Source organism: Centrocercus urophasianus, unplaced genomic scaffold (assembly GCF_019232065.1).
Source record: "Centrocercus urophasianus isolate 14NV4802_14NV808 unplaced genomic scaffold, USGS_Curo_1.0 seq_31, whole genome shotgun sequence".
NCBI lineage: Eukaryota > Metazoa > Chordata > Aves > Galliformes > Phasianidae > Centrocercus > Centrocercus urophasianus.
This window is the reverse complement of record NW_024884878.1, coordinates 8952126-8975767: the sequence shown is the minus strand read 5'-3', so window position 1 is coordinate 8975767 and position 23642 is coordinate 8952126. Positions and strand designations below refer to the sequence as shown.

The 23642-nt window shown below is 40.8% G+C and overlaps 2 protein-coding genes across 2 annotated transcripts in view; one reads left to right on the top strand and one right to left on the bottom strand.

Annotated features, from left to right (window-relative positions):
* Positions 1-7823: 7823 nt before the first annotated feature.
* ATG12 (autophagy related 12) lies at positions 7824-10629 on the bottom strand. Its single transcript, XM_042829421.1, has 4 exons — positions 10414-10629; positions 10055-10191; positions 9313-9375; positions 7824-8968 (listed from the first exon to the last, which is right to left on the bottom strand). Exons 1-4 carry the CDS (start codon positions 10592-10594, stop codon positions 8909-8911), a joined length of 441 nt encoding a protein of 146 aa, XP_042685355.1. The 5' UTR covers positions 10595-10629; the 3' UTR covers positions 7824-8908.
* Positions 10630-10709: 80 nt separating this feature from the next.
* AP3S1 (adaptor related protein complex 3 subunit sigma 1) overlaps positions 10710-23642 on the top strand; it is a 30946-nt gene continuing 18013 nt past the window's right edge. The window contains exons 1-3 of the mRNA XM_042829508.1: positions 10710-10846; positions 13156-13247; positions 15323-15434. Coding sequence (XP_042685442.1) covers positions 10778-10846; positions 13156-13247; positions 15323-15434 — 273 coding nt within the window. The 5' untranslated portion in view covers positions 10710-10777. The remainder of the gene's footprint in view (positions 10847-13155; positions 13248-15322; positions 15435-23642) is intronic.

Sequence of the window (23642 nt, the reverse complement as noted above, 5' to 3'; positions counted from 1 at the left end):
GGAATATTTTCACTCTGAATATTTCAACACGAGTTGTTCATCCTGAAAACCTCTGAAGGAGTTCATTAATTGACTGCATGAAAATCATTAGGAACAATGGTTATGGATTTTTACTCACTGCACTGACAGAAATGGCACAAGGATCCGAGCTCATACACAGCAGTTGATGCTGTATATAACCTCAGTCATAGAGGCTGTCTGCCACTGACAAACTAAATAGAGTGTTGTAATCCACACAGAACTGGAGTTGTCTTCATGTTATCAGTTGCCCTTTTTTGAAGAAGTATATGGCATTATTCCCATTTCATTTCTTAAAATCATCTGTTTATACTCCCATAGAAATTAATTAATGCTCATGTTCCTCAACCATTCACTGGAATACTCCTCAAGTCTGTAGGAGGCTTTATTCCATCAAATGTAATAGATGTAACTAAGTTTTAAAACAAAAAGCGTATGTCCATTTTAAGACAGGCTACTTGAATCTAGTTTGAAAAGGATGCCCAAAGCTACTGAGGCCAACAGCACAGTGGTTTTCGTTTTGTTTCTCTGATAAATGAGCCCTTTTCCTTTGCTTGACAGTGGCACTCAGTGGCATCTCTCAGAGGAGGAGACACATAATCATGTTTGGTGCTGCTGAATCTGCTTGGTGCTATGGCACCCACAGGATGCCAGCATTTCTATCTGAAATGTATGCAGATAGCAGAGTGCCTGCAGTGGACAAATATGCTTTGGGCTGGAGCAAGAGCAAGCAAGGGAAGAAGCGTAAAGGTCTGAGGATTTTTTTTCCTGTGTTTCACATGTTGTTCTTGTGAAGAGCAGAGGGTTTGCACAAACAGTGAATCATTCTTGCACTTGTTATGACGTGACTTCACTGAGAGGCACAGAGGAAAACAGTGAACTATTCCTGCTGATGGTTAGAACTCTGCCATTGATGACGGGAGGTTAGGCTATAATCACAGAAACACTGCTTCATAGAGAAATGCCTAAACACTCAGCTCTTACCAAGGACAGGTGCAGGCACTGTGAGCAGTCTTTGGATGTGACATCGAACACCAAGTGAGACACCAGTTCATGATCCAACTAGTTTTGGCAGCCCACCTCTTCCGGCTGTACAGCTCAACCGCTGACCTCAGTTTCTTTGCTTCTGCTGAGCAGTAAGAGAAAGTTAGGACCTACAGCTGTAGTGCATGTTGAAGGCATTGCAGGCTTTGGTGCTGTTTGTGTCTCAGTGGCAGCAGCTCTCTAAGAAGGGTTAAGAGAACAGAGCGTGTGGTCACAAGTCGGTAATAGAGACAAAAGGTTAATAATCTTCCTCACTTGCCCCAATGTATCGCATTTACAGACCCAAAGATTTACAGTATGGTTGCTACCTTTTTCTTTAATTGATGTGAGGACTGTGCCCCGCATCTGAAACCTCAGGTGACAGCCTACGACACCAGTGCCTTTTATTCCTCATGAACTCTTGGATAGATGCAATTTGTACAGAACACACCTTTTGGGTTAGAACCAAGAGGAAACGTAAGCAAATATTCATTGCAAATGTCGAATTGGCATTTGGAAATATATAAGAGTATGCCATGTAAAACAGCAGTTCCCAAACTCTGATCCGGAAGACAAAGCAAAATGATGAGATACATCCAGATGGGCTGGGCCGTACTGGGGCTGTGGAACAGCACTGCACGCATAACCTGGGGAGATTGATCCTGCAGTGTGCAGCAGGCTTGCTATATGAGAATCTGCAGCTTGCAGAACGATTCACTAAAGGAGTTTGAGAATAAGTCATATTATACATCATGCAGTGAAATGCAATCAGACTACAAAACACAGTGATCAGTGAGTGAAATGAGTGCAGTGTACACCGAGTCTTGCCATATGCTGAACACATGGGTCGCTGCTAAGCAGTGTGTGTGCTGCTGGATGAGGGAAAACGTGTGGGAGAGCTGCACGGCATAAACCATACAGGCTCCTAAAGTAAGTAGTTTGATCCAATTTCAGTGTGTGGTTGGTGTGCCGCATGAAAGGTGTCTATGTTAGAAACAAAATATAAAAGACTGGCACCCATACCCTCTCTGTGTGAGAACCAAATGAAAGTACACTTCTGTTTCTTTAGATTTGCAGTACTTAGCTGAGAAAGCTAAATAAAGTCCTTCCTAGACTTCTCTGCACTGATGGTATTTACTGTGTGGTTTTGTTTGGATCTATTCTCTTCTGTGAGGTTTCCTGTTTCAGAGCTGGAGAGCTCTTAATGCATTTTAATTCCTGAGAGCTGCCAAGGTTCTGTTACCAAGTTCTGTTACCAAGCTGGGTTTGAGGGAAAGACATTTTTCTGCTCTAACTTCATATGGGGACTTTTGCAGCTGGAACAACTAACTGTAACCTCTTTGATTTTTTATTTTACTATTTTTTTTTTAATGCTAAAGCTCTCTGTGCCGTGATATTTTAACACTATTTTCACATAGTCTGGTATGTATACATAAATAATATGCAAATAAAACAGTTCTGTGTAAAGATGTTAGAGCAAGGACCCGGACTCCTGCACTTTTCCCTAGCTGTTACTATTTAACATCCATCGGGCATGCCTAGTAAGAAAAAGCATAATTAAATTTAGACAAGCAATTGTTACTTCCCTCACCACCTGCAATCTGATCGCAAAAAGAAGTCGCAGCATCTAGCTGTCAGTCTGCATTTAGAGCAGGTATGTATGTGATAATTACAAGGAAGGAAAGCTGCAGAGCCATTTCTAAAAATAGGTGAGGTTTCTTCTCAGGTTCAAAGAGGGACAGTGTTTTTTTCCCCCATCTTTATCCACTTTTTTTTTTTTTTTTTTTTTTTTTTCTCTCGATGTGGATACAGGGAAGCCAATCTCACCTGTGTGAACTGTGGGACTGTGTATCCACCAGTAAATATGCCAAGGACTGCCCTCTGGTAGAGGTAAGCCAGCAAAGAGCAGTTTGCAGCTGCTTATTAACCTCTTAGACTCCAGAACAGGCTGGCAACATGCTAACTGCCTACCAGAAAAGGCACCTTGATAACTGACAAATTGCAGGCATGCCAGAATGTGTGCCTGCAACTCTTCCACCAATTGACTGTACTGAAAATAGTGCTTCAGTGCCCCAAAAGTTTTCTGGCACCGCTGGCTCCAGTAACATAGATGTGGTGTGACTGGCTTAATGCTGAGCTTCTAACTTACTCATTTTGGTGCTTTTTTAGTCAATAATGTAATTAATTCAACTTTCCTTTATGATTATTGTAGGGTGAAAAACAAATCCGTAATGAATTCTTGTCTCTCTGGTTAGCAAAGCATCAAGTCAGAGTTTTATCATGAGTAAAGATTAGTGAGGAGCACCTGGCACCTCATGGGTTTATAGCTGTTGAAGCAGGTGCAAACCAGGAACAAAAATAATTACTAGGATATTGCAGTATTTAATCTTGGGAGCATATTAAGTACAGTAGTAGCAAAGCTGAAGTGTGATCTCAGAAAATAAGAGCAATCACATTCAACTTGCTTTGTTACAGATTTTCATTCTCCTGATAATCCAATAAAAAACAAAGCCAAAAATGTTTTTAAATGTACAATGCTCTTTATAAAAGCTAGCATCAAGTAATAATCATCCTGCAAAACACAGAGCCAGTAGCATTTTCCCAATTCTCTGTCTCATCTACACATAGGAAGGTGTTGTAACATGACAATGCCTTGCATGACCTTTGTGCAGTATCACTGAGGAGTAATGGGGACCTCAAGACGCTCAAGTATGGAATAGGATTAAAGCATACGTAACTAAATTGGAGTTGGATCTGCAAAATAAGCACGAACTGCAACAGTGCACCAACAGTGGACCAACAGAAGCTGCTTTAAAGCTGAATGGGGGGTTGCAGAATTGATATATGATTTTTTTTTCCTCCATTTTAGTATAAATCAGTACACTCAAGATTGGTGGGAAAGGTGGCAATTAATACGTGCACCTCTTTGTTAACCAGCAGTTCTTCAGGAATTAAAAGGAGAGATGGCATTTGCACAATATGCTCACAGTAATGAATCATATATATGATCATTTTACTGCTAATGCAGCTCAGTTTCAAATAGCTCCTTCATGTTTTCAAGACGCTTTTAAGATTAGTTCAAGCTCCAGATTATAACTTCACAATTAAGACCAGTCTCTAAACCATCATCTGAGTAATAAATTGTACACAATGCCTCCCAGTTCAGAGGGTTTGAACTTGATAACTGTCGCTTTGGAAACAGGATAACAATTTTGCATAGCACTGTTCGGCCTCAGAAGACCATGCAGAACACAACATTTCATGAATCCACTGTAACAGTTTTCCTTTCCAAGAAATATCTTTACGTCCCAAGCTTTAAAAATAATTTACTGATTTTTTTTCCCAATTTGCCTGCTCGGTTCATTCAATTACATAAAATAAGTCATAAATAAGTCATAAATAATATAGTCAAATTAAGTGACTACATTGCAAATAATGTCACATAAGCATCTTTGGGTGGAACACAATACTCTTCTATGTGAATTGACACTTTGTAGGTCTTTTCTTTTTTTTTCCTTTTGTCCTCTTAAAAGCTTGTCCAAAATGTCAATCCTTACTTTGATGCATTTTTCCCTCCTACTGTAACAATTAATGTTACTTTGGCATAGCCAGCAGGGAGGTGATCATCCCTGTCAGCTTCAGGCTTGCAAGGCTCCATCTGGAGGACAACATCCAAGCCTGGGGCCACCAGCACAGGAAGGATGTGGAGCTGTTGTAGGGAATCCAGAGGAGGCCACTAAGATGATCAGAGGGCTGGAGCACCTCTCCTGTGAAGAAAGGGTGAGGTAGTTGGTCATGTCCAGCCGGAAGAAGAAAAAGCCCTGGGGACACCTCATTTTGGCCTTCCAGTTCTTAGAAGGATCTTATAAATCAGGAGAGAGATCAACTTTTTGCATGGTCTGATAATGACAGAACAAGGAGAAATGCTTTTAAACTAAAAAAAGGTGAGGATTATGTACGTTGAAAGTAATGAAAAGCTCAAAGTAATGGCTCTTATTTTCATTGAAACTACAACAGATACAAAGAGCAAAACAACACCATTTGATAGAGCAAATACTCAGCTACAAAACACCATTTTTCCATACAGTCACCATCATTTTTGCCAGTGATGAGTAGGAGCCTGCATGCTGCTGTCTCACTCCAACTTATAGGAGGGAGAGGAGGTTCTTTTATTATCTCTATACCCAGCGTGAGATTAAGAAACAACGGTTCAAATGTTGGTCCAACCAGTTTATTACAAATCTTAATTAGAGAAATGGGGAAGGGGAGGACGGACACTATTATGAATGAGGGTAATGGGGAAGGAGGGCAATAGAAAAGATAGGAAAGAAGAAGCAAGGAGTCTTTATAGGAAGCAAGAGGGAGATGGTCACCACCATGGATCCAGCGTGGTTCATAGTTCAGTCTTTGATCTTCAGTAGGGGGGGTTGTAGGGCATTGTTCTGTTGATGACAACTAGAACGACAACAACCATGGCAATGATGGCCCCTTTTCGATACTTTCAGAGTGGTCGAGTCAGCTGTCTTTGGAGTGACAGCTCAAATCCAAAGTGGTTGAGTCAGCTCTCCTTTGAGTGGCAGCTTCTGGCTCTGGGATCTCAGCAGGAGATTCCTTTGTTCCTATCTTCCGGGCCTTGCCAGCAGATAAGAGGGAGCAGGGAGGTGCCAACTTGTATCTTGCCTTCACAGGATACGGTGATGTCGTCCCCCAGTCTCCCAAAGCAAGCTGGAGTTATTTGGTCACAGGCTAGGTCTTCTGCCAGTAAACAGTCCTGAGCAATATCTTCCGAAGGCAAACAGCTAAAATTGTCCACACAGTGATGTTGATTGCCATACAACACCACCCATCACTCATCTTCTAGACGTCAGTCTTATCACAAGAAATACCTCAGGAAGCAAGCTTTGAGCCAAACAAACAAACAAACAAAAACAAAAAACAAAGAAGGATTCTCACAGCTGCTCTTGTAAAAATCTGCATGGCCATCCAGCACGTGGCTTTTTGCTCACATTGCTGTTACCACTGCCAAAACTCATCCACTGCCTCACTGTGCTCACATCCTCTGTTTGCCCGTAAACATTCAGCAAGCATCAGTGAATGTCAGTGGGCACTATCTCTCCCACACGGAGGAATAATGACGTACCTTGGCTTCAATTGCACTTTCAGGTCAGACACCATTCTGTTGGACCGCCCCTCTGCTGCCATCTGTCGCACAGCTATGAAGTGCACAGGAACACTGGGGGAAGGCTCAACCAACCCCTGCTGCCTTAACACAAGCATCCTGCTTGTGACGTTGTGGCTCACATAATGAAATGGGAGGTTTTGTTTTCAAATGGGAACTTATACATAGGGGTATACAGCAGCAAGGCAGTTGGAAAAAAAACCAACACTCTAGGAAGTACTGTAGAATTAGTTACTAGAAGGTAGCGTACAGTTGAGAGAATATTCATGCTTTTCTAATCAAATACATACCAGGAACAATTAGGTACACCCAGGCCCACTGCAGACAGGGAGAGTCCCCTGTGATGTGCATTTTCATGGCTTTCTCCACACATCTTGAACAATCCTTGGTTTCTGATTCAATATGTATCCGTGCATACATATGTGCTTCTGCTGAACACACTCCAAATCCACAGTAAGGGGTTGTTTTAGGGTAGCATCACCCCTCATAACTTACTGCAACTCAATGACCAACAGAATTCTGCAAATAATGTACTATTTTAACTATTTCACTTGTTAGAAATATGGAAGTTCAATAAACTTGACCCCAGAAAATCTTTTTATGAGGGTTTTACTTTAATGGACTACTGCCACTAAAGGGGTAGGGCTAGTATGCACAAATAAACCAGGGGATAAAATTTACCTTGGATTCAGCATGAAGAATAGATGACTTCTCTCATTAGCTGTAAAGATATGACAAACTATAGTCTGCCTTCACCTAAAGACCCTAGTGGGGTTGTATTTTCTTTTTTTAAAAACAAACCTAAAAACAACGCAAATTCTTGCATCATTCCTGAAAAGCATATTTGCACCACATCAACTGTTCCATTGGTTAAGATCAAATGAGGTGAAAGGCACCAACAGAACAAACAGACTATCAGCTTATCTTGGGCAAACACACTGCCACACAGGAGAGCAAACTGTGTACATTTACAGTGTGGGCAAAGTGGACATATTATGAAAAAGACAGGGAAAAAATCCAACAGAAAATATTATGCAAGAATCTTTGTCCTTGTGTACCCTCTAGTGGCTATGCAAGGTTACTCTGCCTTACAGTAACCAGCAGGCAGTTTCTTCACCAGCAGGGAGGGAATTAGCACCTGCTGCTACATTAGCCCTGTTACATCAACAAAGATCCAGAAGATCAAGGTTCTGAACAGTGAAAGTTACAAATCATTTGAAGCGTTTAAGTTTGCAAACAGTTCTGCCTCGTTAACTGAATGCAACACTGTTATCTAAATTTTCTATAAGAAGTGATAATTCTCATAACAAGTACAACACATTCAGGGACTACACCCCAAGTGTTTGGCTGCATAGAAATTGCAGCAGGTCAGTAGATGAACTGAGCATTGGTTCTTCAGAAGTTCTAGAAAGACAGATACAATTTGATGCGTTGATTACACCACTTACAGGAGACACAGAAATCGCATGAGACAGCAACAAATGATTGGGGCTATTCCACAAGCATGCTTTTAACTGGAAGAGACTGTTGTGATTGAATGTACTGAAGAAGTGGATTGTATCAGGGACCAAGACTGTCATCTGGTGTAACACCATGCAAGCAGTCAACTAACACTTACTTTAATACAGCTTAAACAAGCATAAGTGATGGTACTACAGACAAATCTAAAATGAACAAGCAGAAACAAAATTATCCTCTCATCTCCACTGTCAAAAAACAAACAACGAAAATAGTAAAGCCCACACAAACTACCACACCACCCCTAACCCTCCAATAAATAAAAGCTTAGCACTTTAGTCAAAGTACCAAGTCCACACAAGGATAAAAAAAAATCCTCATTGCAATACATAGTACTAGGATATAAACCAAATTATGTTTTGCTGCCTGAACATGCTACCAGTGAAGCAGAAAAACAAGGATGCCATAAGGGGCACAGACTGGGTAGACTAAGCACCTCATATCATGCAAACTGCTTTTGCTAGCAGTTAAATAGTGGCAAAAGTAAGAGACCAGCAATCACTCAACTGTTCAGCCTCCTACGTAGTAATACACAGCTTCACAGGAGGAAGTATTTCTGTGCCATTTCAATATGCAGTGTTGTTTAAATAAGATACATATACTGCCAATGTGAAGACAGCACAGGTTGAATATCTGCGTATCAATTTTCAGAAAAAAAAAACTTCTTGAAATTAAATTTGTGATAACACATGCTTGAGATGAAGACTTCAAGAAGTAGAGAATACATATAACAGATGTACACGTCCAGAGCAAGCTGAATCCCAGGAGGTGTGCAACTCACATTGCTTTTAATAAAAAGGAACTCTTTTGTTCCATACAGCATATACAGAGACAGTACTGCCCAGTCCTCAAGACAATCATGAAGAAGCTTCCCTTCATTTGCAGTAACTGGGAGCTTAGCAGCAGAAGAGCTGGCTCTATTCTACAGATAGCACATGCGGTGTTTTTTTTTTTTGTTTTGTTTTTCCCCTGGACCCAAAATGAACATTAGTGAAAAGCTATGCAATTGGACAGCCTCAGTAGCTCTTCCTTCACCCTATTCAACTGCATCACTTTTTCTAAGTGTAAAGTCAAGCAGAAATCCCCAAATTCTTTCTTCTGTATGTTGGGTTCCAGAAAGTCAGTCCATCCATTTTGAAGATCACACCTAAGCAACTCTATTCTTGTGATTCATCCCCATGCCTGGGTTTTGCAATAATGTAGTACAAGCTTGCCATCACTTCCAAAACACTGCAAGAAAAGAAAACAAAAGCTATAAGATTATTCATGGACCAGCATACGCGCAAAGCAAGAAGAAACCATCTAGGTAAATGTGTCGTGGAGTAGAGACATTCATAACAAAGCTCTCCATCATAACTGGAGGCATGATGTACCATACGGGAAGACTGCTTTTCCAAGGATTGTATGAAGTAATGTCTCTTTAATTCTAATACAGACAAAAGAATATCAACTCTGTTACACTGAAGTCGAGATATTACCAGCATCGCTAGGAGCAATAACATTTTCAAGTGGCAGAAGTATATTAATAACTCTGTTCAGCATGTTTGGAAAAGATATTTTAAAACAAAAATCACCTCATAGAGGGTCCCAACTTCCTGGTCTGGAGATGGAGCAAAGGATTGGTTTACATATATAAACTGCAAGAAAAGAAAACAATTGAAGAAACGTTCCTCCTAATTTCTAACCTAAATCTCCCCTTTTTGATTAGATTAGTTCCCCCTTCCATCACTCCCGAGCTGTGTAACAAGTGTAATTTTAATTTTGCATTTCAAATAAAAGCTTAAATGGAAAAGCATAAAGATATTGGAAGTACTGCTAATTCTGAAGTCAGTACAATCCTGTTCCTGAGTCTGCTGCAACCTTTCTCAGGACACTTGGATTCCAAAGGGAGGAAGGAATGGCAACGTACAGCAGTGCAATGCTGCCCAGCTGCAGACATCCCTGCACAAGCCATCTGGAAAAAGTAATCAGTAGCATTAAACTGCTTGCAAAAGAAACTCTGAAGGGAGCAGGCATCAATATTCACAAAATCAACCCAAAAACTCCAGTTTTTCCCAAGTGTTCCTCCTGTACCCCATGCTTCTAAGCTACACGAGCACACAAACCTCTCCCTGGAACACACACAGCTGCGATCTGACAGCACAAGGCTAGAAGTGGAGATGGTGCAGATGGCACCTGGTCCAGCCAAGCAGGCACCGCTCCCGGGCGCTGCTCCTGCCCAGAGCACGCCGTGGGGAGCACAGTGAGGGACATTACTGCCGCCTCACACCAGGCCTGGTGCTACAGGCTCAGCCCTGCAGGGCAAAGGCTCCGTACCAGCTGCTCAGATGCCATCAGCTTCAGGAATTTCTTGATGAAGTCACACAGGCCCTGGATGGTCCGGGTGCGCTCCACAGCCCACTTCTTGGTCTTCATAATGGGGGTGTCACCCACAGCCTTCAGCAGGACGTCAACTGGGAACGGAACAGCGTTAGTGGCGGCTGAGCCAGGCAGTCAGGGGCCACCGCCTCTTGCTCTCGCCGCTGATTGGCTCTCGCTCCCGCCCGTCACCAAGCCGTCCCGCCCCTCGCCCGCCCTCCTCTCCCGGCCCGCCCTCCTCTCCCGGCCCGCCCTCCTCTCCCGGCCCGCCCTCCTCTCCCGGCCCGCCCTCCTCTCCCGGCCCGCCGCCCCATTACTTTTCTTCTTGGAGTCACTGGCGGGCTCCTCGTTGCTCGGCGAACCGGCAGGGGAGGCGGCCGGCTCTCCGACGCCCAAAGCCGCTCCGCTCTCCGAGGTTCTTTCCGGGGCCTCTTCCCCGGCCCCGCTTCGCCCCTCGCTCTGCGGCGAGGCCAGCGCTCGCTCCTCCGCTTCCGCCATACCTCCTCCCTCCCATAGGCGGAAGCGACGTGAGGCGCGGAGCAGCCCCGCCGCCACGCGGCGTTTTGTCCCTCGCGGGACACCGCCTTCCCGGTCACGTGCCGGGGGCGGGGCGCGTCACGTGCCGCCGGGGCTGTTCCGTCGCTCAGGGCTGCGGCTCGCCGGAGTGGCGCTGGCCCCACCATGATCAAAGCCATTCTCATCTTCAACAACCACGGCAAGCCGCGGCTCTCCAAGTTCTACCAGCGCTACGTATGGGCGGGGCGGCACCGGGGGCAGGGGCAGGGGGAGGGAGTCGCGTTTTGAGGCGTTCGCTATGCGGGGAGGGCCCGTTCCCGGTTCCCTGTTCGCGGGCTGCGAGCGCACAGCCGCGCTGATCGCTCGAGGGTTGCTGCCCGTTGCGGGCGTTCCTTGAGTAACGGCGGCTTTCGGGCCGTTCTGTCCCGTTTTGTTGTCCTTAGCTCTGCAAGTAGCCCTGTGGTGGTCCTGAGGGTGGAACAACGCCTCGCTCGGAGGCAGACTGCGCTGCCACATCTGTAGGGATCCGCAGCCCCAGAGCCTGCGGCTCCTTTTGGCTTTTTACATGGGAGAAGTCGCGGCGAGGCAGCTCTGAGAACGCAGCGTAAGGGCTGGGTCTGAGAGAGAGGAAGCTGCGGCCACAGGGAAGCTGAGGAATATGCATAGCAGTGTTTGACCGAATTCAGGGACGGGAGCTTTTAAAATGATGCTTTAATCCTGTACAGCTGTTCTTAGTGAACAGGCTAATCCGTGCTTGGATTGACCTTGGGCGTCAAAATCGAAGAAAACAATGCATGTTCCCCAGAGTTGTGTACACAAATAGTTCTTTTTCAGCAGCGTCCCTATTTGTATCTGTGGCCAGTTGGTTGCATTTTTGGCCATTACAAAACCTTTATTTACTCTTATTGGAAGGAATGGTTCTTGCTTTGCACACCTCAGGGTTAAAATGATGGCTATGGCTCTTCAGTTTATACTGCTAGGCTTGTAATTCAAGGCCTGTAACTGATACAGCTCATTACAATGGGTGACTGAATTTAATCTGTCTCCTCAGAGAGTCAGTAATCAGAAATTCTGTTGCATGTCTGTAAACCATTTTCATCTCTCTCAACTATCTTGGGTTATCAAGCTGCCATCTCTGATTTAACATTCCTAATTTTGAAGTTCAAATGTTGATAAGCATTAAGCTTGTGTGCATATCTGTGTATTTCTGGGTAACCTTGCAGAACTTCAGGGACTTACTGAAGAAGTCTCACTCCCTACCCCAATCAATCAGTGTAGATGTAATAGTTAAAGTGTATTAATGAAATACCCTGGCAAATTATACAACTCCATCACTGTGAGAAGCAAGTAAATTCCATTCTTGTTTTCCATTGAAATCTAAATATGTTTTTGTCTTTTAATACTGCTGTGAATTTGCAGATTCCTAAGTTGGAGAAGGAGGAGCAGGAGGAAAAGAGTGCATGACAAGAGAATGAGAGATTTCTTGTGTGAATTTCACTTCCCCTCAGCTTCTTTCATAATTAGAACAAGTTCTCGATACATAAAGTAGTATAATACAACTGTGTAAACAGATAGCTTTGTAGTTTTGAAAATGAAAATCAGAAGTGAAACGTAAGAAATGATGTCGTTACTCCTCTCCAGAATTAGTTGCCTGTTGTTTGCAACTTTGTCTTGATTATCCTTTTGCATGTAGTTGTACATTTCATAATGTATACTTGTGGCCATTTCAAAGTTCAAAATAGGTTTCTGAACAACTTTGAGAATAAGGGTAGTAAACAGAAGTTAATTTCGATGGCTGTCTTTCTTTCTTAAGGAAAGAAGACCCATCCTCTCTTTCCATAGAGGTAAGATAGAAAGCATAGAGAAGGAAACTGAGAGTACTACAGTGGAAGATGCAGGCACACTTCTGGGAAATGAATCTGCACAAACAGATGTGCAGCAAAAACTAATGTGGAGGACTGATGGACAGTTGCAGTGGGGATTCAAGAAGGGTCCAGTGAATTCAAACTTAGAAGTGATGATCAGAAAAAAAAAAAAAAGAGAGGTGGCAGCCTAAGATTTTGTTCACAAACCCATTCGCAGTATATTTCTGAAAGACTTATATTAATGGGATTAGTTTTTTTTAGCACCACCCCAGTGCTTTTTTGCCAAATAATGCGTGAAGGTTTTTCAGAAGATGTTTGTATCTGTTCAGCTTACAGTGGAGATAGGAAGATTCCTGAATACTTTAGAGTACATCCTTTTTATTAAATAAACTAATTTGAAATGTTGGTATCTGGAGAATTTTCTTAAAAACAGGCACATTTTTTCACAATAATTTCTTTCACAATAATATATTTTTCTGCAGCTTAAATGTCCTTTTTTACCGTAGATGTTGAAATGACAAAAGAACAGTGTACAGCTTGTTACTTGGCAGATTTAAGGTATCAGGAGTGGATAGGTACAGGATACTTGTATGCTTTATGTTCTGCTTATGTGCTGTGGGTTCTGTGATTGTTGGTTAATCCATTTTGCTTGATAGCAAAATGCATTTTCTTTTATAGAGTGAAGATACACAGCAACAAATTATCAGAGAAACCTTCCACTTAGTATCCAAACGTGACGAAAATGTCTGTAATTTTCTAGAAGGAGGCTTGTAAGTATCAGGTTTAAAATAAATGTTCTACACTTGCAAATAATTCTGTTGATAGTAGCATACTTGTTCTTACAATTATAATGTAAATGCCATGTGGCTTGAGATATTTGGCACACTAGTAATAGGATTAGATTGATACCAGCTATATTTTTTACTAGTTGGAATGTACATATGTATTTATTTGTGTGTATACATATATGTATATATATGTATCAAAATTGCTTAGGAAATAGAGCATATTTTTTTCTAGAGGAACTGACACAGTGCTGTATCTAGTCTTACAAGTGGTTCAAACACAAGATGTGGAAGAAAAACGCAGATGATATCTAACCAGTTTCCCTGTAATTCACCTAAAGATTTCTGATTTTGTTTGAAGACCTTGGCCAAATCTACTGAGAAAGTGAAAATATTTCAAAGCTGATGCTTAGGCTTGTGCTCCTAGAATCTGAGTGCACAGCTCTAGTTGTAGGATTCCCCAGCTTGCCTGTTAGGGCTCAGGCTTGCTGTATAAACTAGGAAGAAAATGTTTTTGAAATGTGTTACTGAAGCTTTAATCAGGAATTTTTATTACTGTACTGTGGAGAAGGGTTGAGGAAAGCCATACTTGTATCTGCTGTCTTCAGAAGACATGTACAGAATATTCTTTCTTGGATCATGTTGTTGTTTTTTTTTGTTTGTTTGTTTTTTTTCTTTTAAAAAAAAAGTCTTACTTTAACTGAGCAGGACGAATTCTTATGTGGAAAAGTGTTTTGAAATGCTAGTCATCAAGACTGAATAGTTAAATTGCCACCTGCTAGGAAAAGGGGTCATAGTTGAGAGACAAGCTCATGATTTCCAGTATAAACATAGAGACTGTATTAGTCTAAGTGTTCTAATGATGGAAAATTTCTAATTGCTGAAAGCTAGCATGTTAATGATACTTTATGCAGAGTCACAGTTAAATACTTGGTTGTACTCTGCCAGCTGTGGTTTCTTTGTCCCAGCCTGGATGATCCCTGATGATTTTAATAAAATGCTTTTTTTCATCTGCTCAACTTTTCATGCATTTGATTCTTGGAGATGATTCTAAGCTAGAAATGTGCTGACTTGAAAGCTGTGAGATAAAGAAGCTGCTTGGAGATTTTTAAAAAAGCTTGGCAACACAAAAATCATAGGCAAAGGATTATATTTTTTTAATGACAGGGATCACTTTGTAGTTTGTGTTCTGGCCAAAGGCCTCATTTTGCTTGCTGAAATTGAAAGAGCTTAGGTAGTTTTGACCTGGTATAAAATTAAGGGAGTATTTTGAGATGCATAGCCGTGTAGGTCCAGGCTACAAAGTACTTCAATTTTATTTTAGCATACTTTCTGTTGCATAGAGTGGATGTTGATGAGCTGAAGAATGTCTGTTAATGATGAATTCCTTCTTCAGGAAGGCTATAGCAGAAGAGTGGAAGGAAGTAAGATGTTTAGACATCTTTTCTTTGTGTTTAGTAACTGGATGGTTAGTGAGCCGCAGAAGGAATAATGTTTTTGTGGACTTTAACGTTGCTTCACAAACTATTGACTGTAGTTCTGTCTTATTTTTCATGATATCAGACATCATATACTACATTGACGATTGTGTGGTCCATAAACACAGTTTAGGGTTTTTCTGTAGTCCAAATGCCAGCCTGCAGTATAGATTTCTTCTAATGCTGCTGCTCTCTTGAGAAAGGTAGGGAATGATTCTTCAGCATGTGTTCTGTTAAGCTATAAAGCACATTTATGTCTGTACAGTGCCTGCTAGTGTGTAATGGTAGTTTGTTTTTGGATGAACCTGCCCAGTCGGTTTGAACTGATTATAATATGGTGGTGTGTGTATCAATGTAGTTAATATCCATATGGGTAACAATAATGATGTTTGTGTGGAAAATGTAACTTGGGTTTGTTGCTTTGTTTTCTTCCATTGTCATTATATTACAGAATGGGTGTTTGATTTTTGAAAAGCTGCAGCCAGTTATTAACAGTAGGCACCCTTTTAACAGACATGACTGGGGTTTTGCTCAGCATGTCCTTAGAGGCTAACTGAGTTTTGTGTTTTCTTTGCCATTTAGATTAATAGGTGGATCTGATAACAAACTGATTTACCGACACTATGCCACCTTGTATTTTGTGTTTTGCGTGGATTCTTCAGAAAGTGAGCTTGGCATTTTAGACCTGATACAAGTAAGTTTGTTTACTTTTGTTTTAAAGTAATTGGATTTCTAAGTCCTTTGGAACTTCAGTGTTTAACCTTGTCTTTCTGTTACAATATTTGTAATGAAGGAGACTTTCATACTCTGAATATACTCAGTGCAGAGTATTATTTTTGAACATCTGTAATTCTCTGGATTTTCTTTAAATAAGTGATTTCCCAGGTTCGTGATGCAGTAAAGGGAATAGTTCATTTGGAAGCTACTGAGCAGTCTTCAGTTACTTTTTTGCTGCAGCTTTGCAAGGCCTTGTTTCGTCTGCAAGTCGAGATGATACAGTTCAAACATTTGCCAGGACAATTTTAGAGGATGAGAACTTTGATACATAATGCTGCTCATACATTTATGTGCATGTCTGTGTATTCACTACAGATATGTAACAAATTTAAAACAGCCAGAACCTGTTACAGTGCAACTTTTCAAAAGAACCATCGTGGTTTAGGAGTTTTCATTCAGATATGCCTTAAAAGTTGTTGTAGTGATTTTTCAACATAGAATTTGTTAATAAGTAATTTCACTAATTATCCTTACTGTTATCTGTGGTGTGAACCACAGAATTGTTTCTCACCCTGAAGTAGCATATGTCATCACATAAAATTGGGTGTTGGGTATGTGATTTGTTTTAATGTAGTCTTTTAAAACTTGATTTGGTACTGATAAATTTATTCATGTACTTGAACAATGTATACTTGTGTTTACAGCTGCACCATATAGATGTGTATAGGATATTATAACCTTTAAAAGCTCACGTGTCTAGAAAATTGTTTTATTACTTGATTAAAATCTGTGATATCCTGAGATGTGGGCGTGTATGTGTCATTTATTTTACTGTGAGCCTTAGAGGCCCCTTGGTTCCCTGCAAACCTCTGTTGGAGCTGAATATTTTTCTATAGTCATCTACAAGTGTTCAGAACACCTCTTTGGTGTGAAGTTCTCTTCTGGACTGTAAATCCATCTAACCTTTCCAAGAGGGCTTGTAGTGAGCAAGAAAAGAAACTGGTTTTCTAGATTCTTATATAATCTTTACTCACATAAACATTCTGAATTATGTGAGTTACTGAGTGTCCACAGTGGCCTTATGCACTTACAGCTGCTTGTCTGCTGATTGCTTTGTGTGACTTCTAAAATATTTATGAACTGAGGAAAGAAGCATGTTAATGTTTTATGTGACTTAGGAAGGTTTTTTTCTGCTAGAGAGCTTATTTATGAGTATCTTTTGTTGAATCAGGCAGTAAGGACAGGAAAGGCTAAGTCAGTCAGTCTGACATGCTGTGTTTTGCATGTGTTTATGCAGATTTGTTTGTGTTTATGCAGATTCAACTAGCATTTCATTTGTTATAGTATAATAAAAGTGATGGATCAGTAGCTTTCAATAATTTCCAGTTTAATACTGTAACCTAATTTTACTTTAAGGTGCTGAAGCAAGTTTCTGCAGCTTTGTACTACATATATATATAGTACCCTCTAACTCTCTGAATTAAATAGTGCTTAACCTTTAAGCTGTGTTACTTCTTATGCCACAAGTTCTTGGATGGAATTCCATAACTTGATATATACATTTCACATTTTTTCCATAAAGATCCAGTGCTGAATTACAAACCAGTGTAACTACTTAAATAAAGCAAAAATAATGTAAATAGTACTTCTGTTTATAGCAGTACTTGATTTTTTTTTTAACGCTATGATTTTCTTTTTAAATACAGTCTCACCACAGTGTCTGCAGCTGTTCAGTGCTCCTATTCCTCTAGATCATTATAATTCAGCCATCTGATTGTAGTAGAAAGTATACACAGATTAATTTAAGATTTTTAATTTCCATTCTGGCTCACAATCTGTTTAATCCTCTTAGCAATAGCAATCAGAGTTGAACGGATCTTTATCTGGAAAAGCACCTTCAAAAAATGTGTGTGTGGTGCAGACTGGCAGCAGTATATACACATACACCTGCATCTACTCAAATAAATTAGCACTGTTTTTGTGTTCAGAAGCGCTGAAGCATTTTCATGTGACTTTGTTTACTACAGTTCAGAGACAGTACAGATAACAGTAAGCCAGCTTAAACAACCTCAGCTACACTGGCCTTTCTTTAGACGTGCTCCAGTCCTGTAATCATCCTTGTGGCCCTTCTCTGGACCTGCCCCAACAGCTGTATGTCTTTCATTTCCTTGGAGCTCCAGGCTGGGATGCATTACTCCTGACTGGGCGTCACAAGGGCAGAGCAGAAGAGAACAGTTACCGCCCTTACTCTGCCGACCACCCCTGTTTTGATGCAGCCCAGATCCAGGCGCAAGCACATGCAGCTGGCTCATGTTCAGCTTTTCATCCAGCAGAATCTTCAAGTTCTTTGCAGGGCTGCTTTCAATGAATTCTTCTCCCAGTCTGTAAATATATTGCCCTGACCCAACTGCAGCACTTTGCACTTGGTGTTCTTAAATCTCATTTTAGGTTCATGTGGGGCCAGTTTTCAAACTTTGGTTGGCACCCCTTATTCTCTTGTGTGAACTACACCACTCAGCTTGATGTCATCAGCAAACTTGAGAAAGGTGCACTCGATTCCACTGTCTGTGTCATTGATAAAAGTGTTAAGGAGCACTGGTTGGCAGACTTTGCCTGCTCACCATTACTTTTCAGATATGATAGTGGCTTGGCAGCAGTATCAGCCAGTGCCTTCAGGACCCTGTAATTCATTTCATAAGGTGCCCTGAGACTTGTTCTTTGTTTACATTTGGAAGTTTTTTGCTCCCCCAGCCCTTGTGTAAAGGTTGAGTGACATTAGAGACACTGGAAGCCTGAATGCCACTGAAGACTAAGGCAGAGAACTTGCCGAGAACCTTGGCCTTCTACATGTCTGTTGAAGTCAGTTCTCGCTTCTCATTTATAAGGGGGTACATTATCCCTGGCCTTTCTGTTTTGGCCAGTGTATCTAGAATTCCATCTTACTATTTTTTACGTCCCTTGCTAAGGCCAGTTCCATCTGTGCCTTGGTTTTCCTGAGCCCATCTCTACAGACAGAATCCCTGTGTTTTTCCCATCTCTGCTTCCATTGCCTGTATGTTCCCTTCTTTTCCCTCAGTTTGACCAGCAGGACCTTGTTGAACTATTCCAGTTTCCTGCCTCCTCTGCTTGATTTCTTATGCTGAGGGTGCAGTGCTCTTGTGGTCTCACAAAAGTCCTCAGAGTTTTACCAGCTCTGATCTGCTACTTTGTCCCTAAACCCAGCTTCCCAGCGGATCCCATCTGATTTCCATAAAGAGCCCAAAGTTCAGGGTACTAACTGCTTTTTTCCCAGAGTGTGTTTCTCAAGATTGTGAACTCGACCAGGATATGGTTGCTGCAGCCCAGGCTGCCTACCTGTTTAATGAGCATCTCTGCATCAGTGAGCACCAAGTACTTCACCTCCTTTTGGTGTAGTACCCATGTCAGGAAGTTATCCTCAAAAGATAACTTTGAGTCCTTTTAAAGGACTCCAGGAGTCACTTGGAATGTTTAAAGTTTTGTGTTGCTTTCTGAGCAGACATCTGAGTGGTTGAAATCCTCCATCAAGGTGAGAGCCTCTGAGCCCAGTAAGTCATGTAGCTGAAGCGAGAAGGCCTTGTTCATTGGCTCCTCTTGATCAGGCAGCCTGTAGCAGACCCCAGTCTAGACCCCCAGTAGACCACCAGACATCCTGTCTCAGTCTTATCTAATGTAACCCACAAGCTCTCAACCTGATCACGGTTGTTTTTTAGAGGTAACTCTTTACAGTCTGTTTATCCCTTAATAGAGGCCAACTCCACAACCCTTCCTGCATGTCTCATCTCAAAAGCATTTAGGCCCCGATTGTGGTGTCCAGTTCTGTGATTTGTCCTGCCATTTTTGCTATGATAGCAGCTAGGTTGTAGTTTTCTAATTGTGTCTTGGTTTCTGTCTCCCGCTGTTTTCCACTGATGTGCATATTGCTGTAGAGGCACTTCATCTGGGCTATTGGCTGCATTATTTTCAACTCAAATTTTTCTGGGACAAAACTGAGGTTTTCCTGTGACAGTGTTCCCTTGCTCTTCTCCGTCACTCCCATTCCCCCATCCAATATAGTTAGAGCTCTATTAATTAGTCTAGACAGATTGCTGCCCAAAACATTGTTGTCTCTCCTAGTCATTTGCATCCCATTCCACGCCAGCATGCCTGATCTTATGGAGAAGCATCGAAGATGATAGCACAGAGCGTGATACCATCTGTGCATCCAGTCATTCATATGATCCATTTTCCTCCTACCTTGGTCTCGGTTTCCAACTGGGGAGATGGAGGAGAACACTATGTGTACTCCCTTCAGTATTCTCCAAATGAGACTTTGTTACAGATTGTACCCTGTTACATTCCCAAGGCACCCAGTCTCAGTAAATAGCTAAATCTGTGTGATCTGTCTCCTGATGGTAGATGCTTTTTATGTTAGTAAAGGGAGAGACATATAGCTGAGAAGCTTATTATGGTAACAAAATCCAACAAAAACCCAAAAAGCATAACATTAACCAGCCAAAACAAAAATGCAACTAATACTCAGTTAACACTGGTAGTCTGTTTGAGGATTGAGTAAAAAGGAGAGAGTAGGAGCTAAGAATGAAAAGAGCATGTTGCTTGAGGGTTTTACAAGAATAGCATACTGATAATACAGAAAGTATACAGGGAGATATTCTTGAAAACTAGCTTTGTTTTCACTAACCAGCATTCTCTGTAGCAGCTATGGATAGCTGTAATTTACATTTATTAAAGGAAAGATAGGATGTCAGTGTATGTTTGGGAAAATAGAGTGTCTCCAGGTGCTTGAAGTGACACATGAATGATGACTTACTACAGATCATCCTCAAAGAAGAAAAGGATGTACAGAGAACTGGCTTTATTGTAGGACTGTTATATTCTAAGCCAATTGGAGTTTCAGGAAGCTTTTGAGCAGGGTAATGCACTTTGTGAGGAAATAACTGTCAAATCCACAGAATTAACTGTATATTATAGTAAGTATTTAGAAATAAGTGGGATCTTCTTGATATGGATTATGCTTATTGATTTTTTTGCATTTTTGCACTTACAGTTTTTTGTTGATATTTTATATTATCTGGCATCAAATGTATGTAATTAATTGGATATTATACTTTTTCTGCCAGCTTACTTATATTCCAAGTATTAATCTATGTGTTATTTCTTATTTGCCTGATTGAGAAATGAGGTTGATGTAGTAAAAGCGATCTTTGTTTTGGTACATTAATAGGCACAGGGACCTCATTGATTCTGTGGTTCTTCATATAAAAATTCTATTTGTTATTTCAAAAATGAAACTCAAGGGGGAGCTAGCCAGTCATTGTGAATCTACTGGTACACACTCAATGACCTGCTCTGCGTTTGATATTCATTTCTGTTTCTTTTCCATTTATTTTCCAATAATGTCACAAAGTGCATTTGAACTGTTTTTTTTTCTTTCCCTGGAACAATTGGTATGTTTTCTCTTCTGATTATTTTGATCTACAGGCCTGCAGTATATGAGATAATTGCCAAATTATTTCTGGCAATGCTTGGTATTGTGTGCAATTCATTTAATTCTCAACTAAAATTGTAATGAAAGTGAACTGGCTCTTATGTTATGTACATCAGTTATTTAAATGTATCTGAAAAGAGATTGAGAGATGTTAGTGTAAAAAAAACCTAACTTCCCTTGTAGATCAAAGCTATTGAGTACTAATAATTCATAGTAGATTCATACCTTATCGGTGCTGGCATTATGCCGAATGAACTTTCCAGGGTTTCTTTAACAAGTCCTTAGCTGGTGGAAACAATCTGTGGGTCATGTCCAGTGGAAGCTGATTTTCTTTTTGTCAAAAATTATTTAGTGTGTTAATGCACTGCAGGCAGAGATTTGAGTTCCTTCACTGCACTGTCACTGTGCAGTGGGTGAATGTGTAAAAGCGATCATTTTAACTATGGATCAAGAGTTTCTCATGGGGGAAGCCCAAGTAAGCAAAATAAAACCTCAGGATTGCTGACATGTGGGCATACATATTGCTGTTAAATACACATATCTGTGGGCCTTTAGAGAGTTTTTTCATGTGTAATATTGCTTTTAAGGCAGTAGATGAATGTCAAAGACAGAATATGTAAATTCATGCTGAAACTTTGTGAAGTTAATGGGGAATATTCTTTTCAAAAACAGTCTAAAACTTTTGGCTCTTAAAATTAAGTCCTTTTGGTAAAGATTATGTTACTCTGTTTTCAGTCTTTTTCCTGCCTCTGATATCAAGCACTGTTCTTGTATCCACATTCTCCTAATGTGCAGGGAAAGTAAGAGAACATCTCTGATCATTTGTTTTGCTGCAGTTAGTAATAGAACTCTATGGTTTGTTCTGCTTAATGTATATATTTTTTTATTTGCTTGCCTCCCTTGTTTATAATTCATATAAGAGTTATCATCACAACCAATTAACACTACTTGAAGAAAAAAGATATGCTTTTTTTACCTTCTGTAAAATTTAGCATAAACCTATTCACTTTGTTAGTTAACTGTTGTCAGTGATGCTTACTGTCTCAAGTCTGCCTGTAAAAATACTGTGTTCCTAGTTTAAGTTATTCACTGATTATTTGGTACTAAAAAATAATTTTTGTTTAAAATGTATGAAACATCAGTTAGATTTTGTCTTTAATGATGCTAGTAATTAACAATGGCAGAGTGTGCTACTCAAAGTGTAAGCAAGATATGAAACAAAAGGATTGGAAATGAGAAGTAACTTTTATTGTTTTGTAAGGCATATAGCTAGAAATGACCCATGTCAAAAAGCACGTTTTTCTGAGTCTGTAGACATAAATTTGTATCTGTAATTGCAGACCTTTTATCCACCTTTTGGCAGCAGAATATGTCAGCAGAAATTCTCATTTCTTTAGGGCTAAATAATTAGAAATATGGGTCCTCTCCAAGGTGAGATTAATATATCATGTTGAAAAGACAGAGAATCAAAACCAGGAGTTTAATGGCTGCTGTATTCTTTTTGGGTCTGAGCTTAGAATTGCAAAGAAAAAATTACATGCAGTGACAACTTAAGAAATAATACTAAAGGCATCGTGTGACAAAAAAACCCCCTTGAATTATATAAAACCACATTTACAATTTTGTGGATTTGGGAGTTTATTTACTACTCACTAATAAATGATGTGTAAATTCTCAGAGGTGGTCTTTCCCATTTTGAAGACCCTAAACTTTCAAGCTCAAGCATGTGCTTCAAGTGGAGTTCTTGCCACGTCTCATTTAAATGGACAAGAGTTATCCTTGGCCTGGAGGAAACTGCTTAAATCTCCGTAAGACCTGGCTCTGTCTCTGTCATACACACCGCAGTCACACAGTGAATGACCTGCAGGAGTTGTGGGAGTGCACGTGTAGTCAGTTTTTCATTGTGTGGCCAGGCTGGAGGCTGGAACGATCTTAGTGTCTTACCTAGCATGCCTACCAGGGATTCTGTTAAGGAGATATCAGAGCAGAGTATCATATGGTCAATATGTAGCAGAGATTGTCAGCGTTTGTACTTGAGCAGCTGCTTGGATTTTTCTGCCCTGCACACGTACATTCTCACTTCAGAGACGAGTTATTTGCCTGGGTAAAACTGCTGAACCTTTCTGAGTTCCAGTGGTGGTATTCCTGAAAGGATCTTCAGGTATGATGTCACAACAGCCACCTCTCACCTTGTTCCCTCCTGAATTTAGCAAGTCTGAACAACACTAAAGCTGCTGTATTTTCCCTGAACTGTTCCCAGAAGTCATAATGCTTGACAAACTTACATAATGCTGACACCTTGCATTAGGTGTGTGCCTCTGAGTAGGAAGGTTAACTGTAGTCTGCTTGGCTGGGATATGGCCACACTGTGGTCATTGGTAAACATAGTAACAGTTGCATTCCCAGGAAATCTCAAGGAAAATTTGGAATGGTAGCTGAGAAAATTGTAGCATAGAGTGTTACTGTTGTACTTTAACTTGGCAGGTGGCTGACTACCGCGCATCCCCACCTTCTCAGATGGGTGGGGGAGAGAATTGGGGGGAAAAAATGAGAAGTAGAACTCGTGGGTTCAGATTGAACTATTTACAAAGACAATTACAAAGAGAAAAGGAAGAGAATAATAGTTATGGCTTGTGAGAATCCTTCTCTGTTTTTTTGGCTCAAAGCTTGCTTCCTGAG